We start from the raw sequence: 13,357 nt of genomic DNA on the forward strand, positions 1-13,357 counted from the left end.
ACGCAAAGCTGTGCGTAAACCCAAGGCCTTGCACATCGGTTTTTGAAACAGTTGCATCCCGAGCTGTGCCAGCTCGATGAATCCGACTGGGGTACTGTGCGTCGCACCCAAGGCCTCCGGGGACTCCAATCAAGCGAAAGGCCACTACGGAAGCTATGGCATGTACTCATGTTCTTACCGAGGAAATGCAGAAAAGAAATACGGACGGCAGTACAAAGCAACGCCAACGAGCTTGCAAAGTATACTTGATCTTGAAGGAAAAAATTAGTGGCGGCGATACGGCTATCTACTGCTCTACTTGCGTGCTGACAAGGTGCCGGAAAGGCAAGTCGCCCAGGGTCTTCTTGTGCAACAAGGTTAAACACAAATACGGCGGAACGTCACGCCCCTGCATCGATATCTCGCGTGAGTGCTGGAGGAACGGCACCCTGCTGGCGGCAAGTGACGCATTCGAGCTCAGCCGCAGAAAGGGGTCAGCACTGACAGCGCTGGGCCCACTCAGCCGGCCCAGCAAGTCACGTCGCGAGCGGTGATGTCGTAATAACAGCTGCTACTTCGCGCAATAATGCCTTGATCTAAGTATTGTCACTTTATAGCTGGCTATACTTTTATATTTTTGAAAAATAAATCAAAGCCTTTGTACTGGTGTACGCGTCCATAGCACTTGAGCGCTCTGTTTCTACGCAACCAATACATGGTAAAGGCTAGTATCATGTACGAAGCCAAAACTAACGTATCTTATGTACTTCAATACATGATTATAGGTCTGTTCTACAATGGGGTAGGTTTAGCTTAATAGTCGTGCTAGTAAACATCTTTTAGTTTGTATTGCAAATCTATAGTGCGGGGACACGATAATGTAACTAGGGTTTCGCTTAACAGCGGGAGCCAAAACGTGCCGGGCCGGAAGGAGGGGGGGGGTGGAGGAGGGGTTAAAGCCAGCAGGAGCGGCAACAACATTATCACCAAAGTAGCTCCCTGAATGATCGATGCAGCACCAACACGGCTCTGAATATAGCCAGTTAGATCATGCCCACGCCAACCTCTGAATCACTTACACTTTAGAGCACGAATTCATTAAACCCCGTTTCGGATGAGCTGAGATATGTTGTATGACCCCTACATTTTCACCCTAGCCCTGTTTGATGCCTTTATCCAGACCCTTTAATTAAATAACAACACTTCAGTCTATCCTTATACTACAAATAAATTTTAATTGCGATTAGGGCTACGCGTAGGCTGAGAAGTGAGGCTAATAATGGAAAATAACATAACGTTTATTACAATAGGGTTAGGAAGGGCTACCTAAAAAATATTTGTCCGTCGTCCATTGGACAAATATGACCAGACATCATAACTCCCGCGGCAATATCCACTGAAGGAGATACGTAACAGCTGTGCTTCCAGTGCACTTTAACTGGATGAGTAGCGGATATCTTTTCGAAGGGCAGTGCCCACAGGCACCTCTCCTCGAGCTCGAGATAGCGTGTTAATTTGCGTAATGCTACTAATAATACAGTGTAGTATCAAAAGTGTTATGCATATCTAAAACACTATTTTACCAACATGTCTGGCTCTCGGTGACTCCGTCCGTATCACAAATACACACTTCTCAATGGACAAAATGCTACCGAGCGAAACGAAGGCGGCTCCGGTCACTGACTTATCAAATTTGAGGATAAATACTGCTGAGTACTACTACCGCCCGCTGATTGGCTTATATATTTGCGCTTCTTTCATTACGCGGCGGCGACATACAACTAACGAATGGCGCGTGCGAGTGCGAATCGAGCGCCGAGCGGGAGTTGCAGTGAACGTAGGTAGCGGTTTGTAAGTATCCAATGCATGTATTTTTAAATTTTACGGTTTCGGAAGTTTCGCCCTTAGGATAGCTGGTACCTTCAGGGCAGCCAAGGTTTGAGGTACAAAATATGGGTGAGCTGGTGTCTGCGAAGGAACCCTGACAGGTCATTTGCGGGGCTCGGGTGGGCGCCACGACACGGCCAATAGGCGAGACCCTCCCGAGAGCATATACGCCAGGCAGTTTGCCCCGACTCTACAGCATTACCCATTTTGCAAATCGCCATCCACTCCGGGTACTTTGGTCATTTTTTTAGTTTGAATACTGTAGCTTTTGTACCCAAATCCCGTGATTTGAAAGGCTACAGCCAGCACCCACCCCAAGGGCCGGGACAGCTGGTCCGAGGCAAGGATAGACTACCCGACAAACCGGATTTCTCGCCGTGTGTACCCATCCTAGTACCCCAGGTTCGTATGAGACTTCCTAATATGCCGGGGGCAAAACTAGGCGCCTCGGTGCCGCGGTGCTGAAGCGCAGGTTGTGGCAGAGCTAGTGTGGAAACATCTCCTGGAGCTCCCGATCCCGTGGCGAAGCGTATGCGGACAGTCAGATGAGGGCTAATGGCTTACCTTTTGAGGCCGCGACGGTCAACCTTAGCGACTAAAATTGGAGCCGCTTAGCGCATGTTTTTCAATCCAAAGAGGACTGATCAATCGCCGTCGCGAAAAGCAGAGACTAGCTTGACGACGCCGCGTATTTGGGATTAATATGCGGACAATACAGAGTACAGGATATTTTGTAAGACAAATGGAGGCTAATTTAGCCCCCTGCGGCATCTATGATGTTTTTGACCAAACCGCTAACATGCGCACAACATAGCATGTCTCAGTACCCCATCACAACCAAAAATATTATTTGTATGGACCAAAACGGCCCAGTAATATTGAGCGCGAGCGGTAGACCACCGTTGGCTAAAGAAGCGACCTATAAAAGAAAAAAAGTACAAATATGTGGTACCGATTCGCGCTTCAGCACTACGAGCCTGAAGCTCTGACTTCACAGGTATGGAGCCTTACCAACAATTCAGGGATGCTTCAGTGGCGGTAACAGTGGAATTGAGGGAGCAGCAATGAAGCGAAAGCGAAAAGGTTAACGGACCTGAAAAAAACTAAGGAGACACTCGGCTGCTGTTCGAAACTGTTGTTTCTGTCTACGACCTGTGTTTGCCAAAAACAATTCGCTGCGTGCTGTCGGAACGTGATTCTTAGCAGATCGTTTGGTGCTATCGGATACGTCGTCTTGCATTATTTGTGTATTAGAGCGTTAGTGTGGCACTGGTATTATGACTAATGCCCTGTCCTCTGTGATTACATACTGGACAGAACGATATATATATATATATATATAGTGAGGATGCATGTTCAACATGAAAGCGCAGCATTTGGCGACTCATTGGTTCATGCATCATCAACCAGATCGGTAGAGACACAGCGAGCTAGAGATCGGCGTGCGAGGATGCGCTCCTCACAGCGCACTTGTGTCATACACAGAGGTGCCCAAAGGATACGAGCTCGCAGAGTACAACTTCGAGAAGAGCGGTTTTGCGATGAGCGCAACAGGTATCGAGTGGTCTAAGAGCAAAGCCAGCGTCCCCGTACGCCTGCGGAGCAGGAACGATCCCGCCAACAAATTGCTTTAGCACGGGCAGACGTCCGGTTGCATCAAAACGAAGAGGAGAGGGAGGCAACACACGCTTCAAACGGAGAGTTCCATACAAGGCATAGAGATGTGCTTACCCGAGAGGCTCTTGGCATCTTACAGGAGAGCGATTGACAGCAGGATGCGGAGACGGGAGTGCAACGAGCTGAAGAAGAGCATCAAGACAATCCGGAGGTTTTACGCACCAGCCGTCGCCGTTCCCGCCGTGGAGACGCCCTTCCAAATCATGAAGGTTTTGACGTGGCGATGGTTACCGGGCCCATCATTGTCAATGGTCGGTAGCTGTTGCCTCCAACAACGGATTGCCCTGAATGTAATGCGTGGAAGTGGCCAGGGGAGTCGCTAAACGCTTGCTGTTTTCAACGCAAGGTTAAGCTACCGCCGCTAAATTCGGCCCCACGCGCACTACTCCGGCTGTATGAAGATATCCACCTCCGCGACAGCATTCACGCGTACAACCAGGTATTCGCTTTTGCGTGCGTAGGGGTGTCCGATTGTAACGGCAGATTTTGAGACGTGACACAGGCCGCAAGTGTGGCAGGCCAAATGGTGTGTACAGCTATCGGATTCATGGAGCAATGGGCCACTATTTAAGTTCTTTGCTACTTTACGTCGATCCGACTTCATATGGAGTGTCGGGGATGTATGCGTACTAGTATGGATCCCGCATGAGTTGCGACAGCGCGCTCGCTCGACTTTAGAGGGCCAGCAGCCGTGGTCAGCTGCTTAATGAGCAATTAGAACCTGACGACCTCTCAATCAACGAAATCCCTTCATGTACCGCTCCTCATACCTCTCTTGTAGCACATCCAGCGTACTGGTGAGATCGTCAATAAGGTCCTTCCTGTCATCACATGTTTGATTTCCCCCAAGCCACTTTCAATCCGGTTATTGGTGTGATTGTTCAGGAAGGGCACATTATAACGGAGGTACGCGAACCACTCCTCTTTGCATGTCTCTCAATTAGATTCAAAGTACTGGAGAAATGGGTCTTTCTTGTTGTAGGCATAGCGCATCATGTCATCTCGATACGTATTGTGCATCCTTGCAGTTTTAGCTTTCATCATTAATGGCAACGCACTAATTATTTTCTTCTTGACATCAGCTCTCCGGCTGCGTCTGGCTCCAACCTATAGGTTACAATACATTCGGTCCAAAGAGCTTGGCAAGGATTAAAATCAAACGCCTGACCTGGATTATCAGATAGTCGATAACATAGAATTGGCAAATGATCTGCCTGGCTGCAGGGAAGGCTTCGGCGAGAATGTTTTCTCCTTGAAATTATTGTGGGCCACCGTCACACGAATATTCTTCTGTGACGGATATATTGACCCTTTGAGTAATTCCAAAACCCCACCAAAATTGGGTTTGTTAGATTCCGGTACTGATGCAAAACGTACAACATATTTTTCATCCGGTAATATTTTCGAACCTACACAACAAATGGAAAAACGGTTTACCTTCCCGAAGACATCGTCGACTACAATATTAAAGAACTTGTGTTAGTACCGTGCGTTGTATTCACAAGCTAAAGCTTTAAATAACCACTTCTGATTAAGCGTTTGAAAGCATTCCGTGTCCGCTAAAGCTGGCGAGTTGTTTACTTACATGGCCGCTAAATTCCTGGCCGGCTTGCGAAACTCAGACAGCAACGCTACCGTGCGAACTTCGTCGGAATTGCCTCCCTCTTTTCTCACGCTTTAAAGAAGCCAGAAGGTTTTGAACATCGCGAAGATCCATGCCTTTCCCTTCAAGAAAGACGATTGAAATTAAGCTCTCGTTCCCAACACAAGAAGGAAACGCATAATAGTATCTGTTACCTCTCGGAGATGCTGCATTTTTCCTTCGCGGACGGCCCTACCGAATGCCTCGTGTGACCTCGTGGAAAGTATCAGGGCCCGAAATACGACAATCCTCACATTAATACCAAAACAGCTCTTTACTTCACAAATGCATGTGCGATTGATCCTTGCTATGAAACATAAACCTTCCAATCCTGATGAACGTCACATTTCGAATAAGTTTTCACCTTGGTGGGGTATCCTTAGTTGCGAATAAGGTTTTTCTGCCGGTTCCCCTTTCTCTTCTTGGGGTGCTCAATCTCGTGTGTACCCAGTAACTAAAACGAGTAGTACGGGAAATGCACTGGCAATAGTAATGGGTCATTCTCAGGAGCCCCGCGCTCTTGCATCTACTTGTTCCTAAGTCATGAACTCTATGGTGCTCACGTGGATTGTATTTATCACGTAGAACGGGTGTGATCCGATAAGACGTAAAAGTAACGCTCCAAGTTTCGAAAACACGGCAAAATTACTTCATAAATGACCTTCATCATCGACAACTTGGCCTCCAGAGGTTTCCAGCACTGTCACTGCTCCAGCATCACCAAGGGGCGAGTCGGATCGAATTCCCGTTCTGGGAGATTTGTTTTAGTTGCTCCGGTATCATCCGTTCTGGCGTTTCCTCGCTCGGTACAAACGCGGGTTGTATTGTACCGGACGCACCAGTATCCGGGATGATATCGATCTTTACCTGCTTACTCACCTTGTCAGCATCTGAGAGCTCCGTAAGTGCTGCTGGCGCCTCTTCCTGCTCAAGTGAATTGACACATTGTTCTCAACGTCATTACCCTCCTCGTCGTAGCTGGCCGGCTCGTATGCGTCGTCTTCTTCCGAATAATGCACGGCCACGATAGGCTTTCGCCAAACGGCATGCAGATCTGGGCGATGGTAAACGCCAAGCGCTTATCACTATGCTCGATTGCCACTTGCTTCGTGTATCCATGACCCGCCAGCATCTTCTCCGTTGACCTCCGCTTCTGCGCAGGATCTGGCTTCGATGACGAAATTTTGTCCTTTATTTGTGCGGTTGGTATCTTACCTACCGCCGTGACTTCAAACGGTCGAGCTGCTACATCACTGTCTTCTCCTGCATCACCTTTGTCTCCCGCGCCGCGCTTTCATTCCTCTTGAGCGATTTTTTTCATGTCACGCTCCACTGAGTTGCGTGCACGTGTCGTCGTCTGGTCGCGACACACAATGAATGGACAGACGCTATCGATGAGCTAGCTCATTCTCCATACGCAGCTTTAGTGCACTTACCGACTCCTCAGACTCCAGGACTTTCATCAGGACGTTGCGGCTTCATGAGAGATGACACCAGGGGATCTTCGATTCCCCCTTTTTTCGCTTTTGCTGAGCCACACAGCGTATTCTCAAATTGGATAGAAACTCAGCATTTCTAAAAACTGGTAAGTTCATTTCTTTCGGTAAAACATGTTTTTAGCTGCCCTTTATGTGGTCACGCACGTCAGGATACACAGCTAAACCGTCGTAAAACGTTTGCCGATTAATAGAGCGCTTTGATACCGGCCTTACTCACTGAATCGGATGCCGGTGGATGTATCCACACCATTGTCCACTTTATTTGGCGGAGGGTCATGCCTCGATGGAAATCACGTTTTCAGCCCAGCCCTCGATGATCAGCTTTTTTTTTTTGCGATTGTATCGGCCCACCTATTCATCCACCTTCGATCTGGCGGTTGCTCTTGGGCTCTCGGTAGGCATCTCCTCGTGAGAAATGTTGCTGCTGCTAGTGCTCTATAAAAATCGCGCTAAACAGAGACATGAGAATTGATTACAGCAGTACATGTACTCTGATTAACATATTGCGTCACGACAACGAGTAGTGGGATGCAATGCAGAATGATGATGATGTCTATTAATGATATATGACCCTCATTAGAACATGCCTTGCTCTCAAATTCAGTAGTGCTCTCAATCCTTAGCTAATGTTAGCACGAACACTTCGATAAGCAAATTGCAACTACAAGCAGGAGCGTTTATACCTTCCACTTCCTCTACTGCGGTTTTAAATTTTCTTAAATGGCGCACAGGAAGCCCGATTTTGCACCCATTGAGCCGGAGATAGCGAGTTAAATGCATGATGCAGACAAACAGGTAAGGATACCGCTTTTATTTTATCCAGGGAAATTCATATCGCGGGATGTACCATAATATTGATCCATACTTTACCATACTGTGAAACCAGCGGCAATTTTTCTCATGCATAATTTGACGTGGTTTCTGGCTGTCTTCTCACTGGTATTTATTACCTATTTTGATCTGGGAGTCCTAACAGTGTAGGGTTTACGCACCATGCTCAAAACTATCATACTCACTCTGTAATGACCACTAAGTGTGCAGCTCTGACGATGGCGCTGGCATCGAGATAGTTGTCAAGAGGCCTTATTTTGGAGAAAAGCAACATATATTTACATTACCAGTGACTTGCAAGTGGCAGATTTCGGAGTACCCGCCAGACCGAATCGGCCATCCTTGGACAACTCGGGTACTACCCGATAGGAAGTTTCGGGCACCCGGATCCACCCTGTTTTATTTAAATAATAAGAACGGAGCTGAGATCATAAGTAGCTGTAATATTACTATAACGTCACAGCAGTGCGCTACCTGCATAGAGAACTTGATCTACTTGTGTCGAAAGCTTAGGGCCTCTTGCCCTCATCCATCTTGTCTGATGTCCCTTATCCGACATGCATTCCCTGTGAACTTCATGTTACAATGCATCAAACCAGACTAAGAATAACACTGTGGCTGAGACGGGGTCATAAAGCACCTTGCACTAGAGGAAGTCGGCTTCCGAGAGTATACAAACGCTCAGTGAACAGTGAACAGTAGTTCACAGGTTCCTTTTGTCGAAGTGACCACTTTAAGGTAAGTTGTAAGCTGAATATATTTATAGGTAGGCTAAGCGTGAGTTAAATAAACAAAATATAACTTATCCTTAGTAAAGCTATGTCATCTGCCAATGCTGACGGCCCTGGTACCATGAACCTGGTATCCCGAAGTGCTGATGTGTCACACTTCATGTAACCAGGGGTACACTTGCGGCTACGTACCCTGTTACAAAGAGAATATATGTCTTAAATGAAGAAAACCACTAAAACAGGATGCTGTCCCATATTTTAGGAGCTGCCAGTCCGTCCGACCAACCGAACTTTGAAGTCTAAGATCTTCATTCTAACTGAATAAATTGTAAGATCAGTCGATTTTTAGTCAATTAGCCTATACGTCTGAACCATGTTTCCGGTCAGTGCACATTTCCGGTCAAGCCAACTTAATATTAAGGGACAAATTGTGATCGGACATACCGGACTCAGTTTTGATCCCATTCTAATCATTTTTTTTCGAGAAAAATACCCGATTATTTTCTTCTACATGTATCTGAAGCATTTTCACGTGCTAATTGGCTCTGAGAGACTAATGCCGTGCTAAGCCCGGTGAAGCTCTGGATATTACGGTATTTTCAAAAAGTAATAACTAGTGCGGAATGAAGGACTTTTTAGAAGAAAAAAAAAGGAGAAGAATTGCGATTTAACTAAGACTTCCAGTCTAGAAGAAGACATCAACAAACCGAGCGAGAATGAGAGTCATTCATTTGAGTGGCTATCCCCAAACTTCGAGAACTTGCAAACAAGTTGGTACCCTAACTTAAGTAAGTACTGCATTTTAAAGAAGACCTGTAACAATTTTTCACAGCATTATGGTTTCTTAATCTGTTCGATCCTCAATTGCATGAAGTCTTTGGGTTTCTGCCAGCGCATCACGACTAGGAGGTAAATACTCCAAAAACCCTTTCGTAAGGGGGGCCATGAGATACAACTGCGATAACGTTATCACTCGAGTGACGGCGACATAGAAAGATGAACGCTGAGGAATCCTGCGAGTCGGATGACGAAGCGGAGCAAGAATCATTTTCTCTACTGTCAGTCCTCCCTTTGAAATACCCGACGTGGTAATTTGTTTTCTTCCTCTGATGTGTGTGATGTGTGTGATGTGTGTGTGTGTGTGTGTGTGTGTGTGTGTGTGTGTGTGTGTGTGTGTGTGTGTGTGTGTGTGTGTGTGTGTGTGTGTGTGTGAGAGTGTGTGTGTGAGAGGGAGGGGGGAGGGCTTACTTACGCGTTACGTCCTAAGGTTGATGTGTATGAGGATACAGTTTAGCCAAAATGAAGAAGCCGCGGTCGAGCGTGCGTTGTCGTCCGACCTTGCTGTCTTGACGCGAGACGGTCTCGATAGGAATCCTATTAGTATTTATCTATTCCTTTCTTTAAATCATGTAGCCTTCATGTACTGTACATGTACCACCCACCATCGGTGGTATCGTATATTGGAGCAACATCCACCTAAAACCAGATAGCGTGAATGTTGACCCAGGCGGCTTGGAACGACATTCACCAGTGCTTTTTATGCTTTACCGTAGTTTATTGGTTATTCCGCCTATCACTTGCAAGCCACTATTCTTTTAATAATTACAAATGTTGGCCCCAACGAGTATCTAGTGATCTTAATAGTGCCTCAATTAGCAATGTAAAGGGCGCATACTTCCTTTCTTTGGGCGCCAACGCCCAAAATCAATGCCTATTTGTGATCTTAACGTTTGTGATACCATCTTATTTTTCGTAAGATAATACAGTGACCGGAAATCTGCACATTATTGTGAGACATCCGACCTTTTCTTTGATATTTGTATGGGGCTTGAAGTGACCGGACATATCCTACCTCGACAAGAATACGAAACCCTGTTGGGCTTCCTCAACGGTACTTTGACAGCCAAAGATCAGCTAGATGACGAATCCATGAGTGACACGACCCACACGGATCGCTGCTTTTTATCCACTCGGTGGTGGTGGACCTGACCTTTAGACGTCGGGGACTCGCCACGCAGCCTCACGTGAAGCGCATCATGCTCATCTCAAAGGCTACATTAGTTGGCTTCTATGTGAACTACGGATTCTCCGTGACGCGATTGTCGCCGGTTGTGCACGGCCAAGATCCGTGTCGCAGGACTGTGCGAAAGCGAGACTACCGCCACTGATTCAGGTTAGATACATTGGTGAATGATATGTTTTATGGTAATACTGAGTGCCTTGTATTGTTTTTCTTAGGTGGACGCGTTTTCCAGCGAGCCTTTTCAGGACAACCCGGCAGCTGTGGTGTTGCTCACTTCCGCAGTGTACCACAAGGAAGGGGCTTCAAAATGGATGCAGCGTGTGGCGATGGAGAACAACTTGAGTGAGACTGCTTATGCTGCTCCTCGCGCACGTACTTCCCAGACTGCTAATGACGTCGTCGAGTACGATCTGCGGTGGTTTACTCCAGGTAGCGACACAAAATCGCAAAAACTAGGCTATTATTGTGTACTAACGCTAGGGCTTCTTATGAAATGCTAGGCACTGAGATGAAACTGTGTGGACATGTGTGGTAGTTTCCGCTTTGCTGGGAATGCTAGTGTGCTATTGCTTGCAAGTTTAGAAGTGAGCTTCCTTTGGCTAGACTCCTATCGCTGTGTTCAGTAGACTACCTACTCGTATTGTAGCCCACCGTTATGAAACAGCCTTGAGCGTCGAGCACCAGTAATGTAGTAGCTGCAACTTAATAGGCATGATGTCCTTCGAGATGGTGTTCTTGATTCCCGATAGTCTGCATGCCACGCAAATACCTACACTGCCCTCCAAGAACACCATGCCACCGCAGCTGAAATATGTAGAAATGAATAAAGGAAATTTCGCCGCACGATCGAAATCCATATGGATACAATTCAGTCACCATCTGATAGAAATCAGTCACGTATCCAAAATAGACAGTCCACCCATGAGACGGGACCACTGTTACCGGTCAAGTTGCACTTCAACACGTTGCAGTTGCCCCATATCTCGCCCCACACGCATCCTTAAATGCTGGATCTTTGCTGAATTGAAGAAACAGCTTGTGCAAGCTCATTGTCACCAGTTTCAGCGACGTATGCGGCCACACGGCCCGGTAAATCGCCAACTAGTGACTGCAACGGCTCCCAAGAGTCCTCCCCGTCCTGTAAGCCAACCCAGGATACGAGTAGCTGCCAGGATTGCTGGAATTTGCGATGCTTCTCAATCTTTTTGACGCCAAGAACCATTCCTTGGTTTCCGACGTGTGCAAGTAGTTCTTCACTGATTCCAAGATTGCCGTCGCGGTAGAACTTCAAGCGGGATCCATGCACCATATAGCGCTGGTTATTTAACAAGTGGCGGATCATGTATGAGTGTGGGTGCTCCTCCACAGCTTCAAATGGGCTCACCCAGCGAGCCAACAGCTTGTTGACTGAAAGTCGAGAGTCAATTCGAGACCACAACACAAAATCGCCGGTAGTGAAGTTGCACGGCACTCCATTAGAGCGATTCATATTCTGCAGGCGGCGACGCTCGCGAATGTCTTCTACCTCCCTGTGCATCTCCTGGAGGCTGAGCTGCATTTTCTCCACCATATCCGTAGGAATATCCGCGGGCTCTGTAATTACAACAATCTTGCCATTGCGCTCAACTAGCACTGCCTCAAAAGGCGAGAACCGAGGCAATGCAGTGAAGGGTTCACCGGGCGATCTATTGCCTAGTGATGCTACAGGAGTGTGGTTGAGGATTCCTTGTACTGTTGGCACAAGGTACTCCCACTCATGTATGTCCAACTTCATCTCCATCAGTAAAACTCGTAGGACCTGGAGAATATCGCGATTCAGGCGCTCAATAGTGCCGTTGATCCATGGTGCATATGCTAAAACGAGATCTCGTTCAATGCCAAGTTGTCTGCACAACATTCGTACAACTTCGTTCTTGAAGTGACTTCCTTGATCCGAAATTAGAATATGTGCTGGGCCGAAACGCTTTGCCCAATCCACCAATCCACTAGTAGCTACTGCACTTGTTGGTGAGTCACAGGCTACGAGCACGCAGAAATGTGTAAGTCCATCCTTCAGGACAAGTAGATATCTGCATTTGCCCACACTGTCGCCAAGATACAGAAAATCCCAATGCAACATCTCATTCCGCTTGGTTGCATTGTATGTTGGCCCCCATGGTCGTGGTATCACGTTGCCACCCTTCACGTGTTTGTACAGTCGGCAACGCTTTAGAAACTGTCGGCAGTACTGCTCCAAACTACCGATCAAGAAAATGCTCTTGATGGTTGTCAGCAAGGCGTCCAGGCCACGGTGGCCTTGGCTTCCACAGTGAGCTACGATTAGGATGCGTTGCCGTAGTTCTTTAGCCGAGTCTGGGATCCAGAATCTGCCCTCAACAGACATTATACCATCGTCGTCAACGTCTACGACTTCTGGTGCACTTCGCTTGTTTCTCTGCTGCAGTTGCTTCAACGCGTCCAGAGTAGGAAAAACAAAATCACCTTGCCGCGGTCTAAGCTCGTCAAGCTGGTTGTTGGTTGCATCTTCAATGCGTTGTTGGTTACGAGTCATGAACTTGCACTTCACGTGTAGCCCCACCTCTCCTGAAGACGAGGAACCCCAGCGAGACAAAAGGTCTGCCCAGACGCTAGCTTCGCCATCGATATGCTCAATACAGTACGGCAGGTCGGTGAGAGACAAAGCCCACCGCTGAAGCTTCCCCCGGATGTGACGTTTGACTTCGTGCGTCGGTGAGAGCACGTACAACAAGTTTTTGTGGTCGCAAAAGAGTCGAAATCCAGTCGGGCGGATGAGAAGATGGCCGAGGTTGCGTGCAGCCCAAATGATAGGGTAGGCTTCCTTCTCAATAACGCTCCACCGGCGTTCGGTCGTATCGAATATTCCACTCTTACATACCAGCAACTGGTGGTGCTGTTCGTGTGCCGGCAGGTCAGAGTCCCAAGTGTCCACCTGTGTCACAACGAGACCCCATCCAAGGTCACTCGCATCCGTAAACACGGAGACTATGGTCGAGGACTACGGGAAATGCAGCAGTTGTGACGAACCAAGAAGGTTCTTTGCCGTCGCGAACATACCTTCCTCGTCGGA

General features: G+C 47.5%; 1 protein-coding gene across 1 annotated transcript; it reads right to left on the reverse strand.

The window, feature by feature from the left end:
• Nucleotides 1-4,573: 4,573 nt before the first annotated feature.
• Nucleotides 4,574-8,558, reverse strand: PITG_15431 (uncharacterized protein; the record flags this gene model as incomplete). Its single annotated transcript, XM_002898337.1, has 8 exons — nucleotides 4,574-4,600; nucleotides 4,981-5,000; nucleotides 5,341-5,377; nucleotides 6,065-6,109; nucleotides 6,622-6,641; nucleotides 7,048-7,108; nucleotides 7,798-7,909; nucleotides 8,533-8,558. 8 exons carry the CDS (start codon nucleotides 8,556-8,558, stop codon nucleotides 4,574-4,576), a joined length of 348 nt encoding a protein of 115 aa, XP_002898383.1.
• Nucleotides 8,559-13,357: the final 4,799 nt, after the last annotated feature.

Source organism: Phytophthora infestans, genomic scaffold, assembly GCF_000142945.1.
Source record: "Phytophthora infestans T30-4 supercont1.37 genomic scaffold, whole genome shotgun sequence".
Classification (NCBI taxonomy): domain Eukaryota; phylum Oomycota; class Peronosporomycetes; order Peronosporales; family Peronosporaceae; genus Phytophthora; species Phytophthora infestans.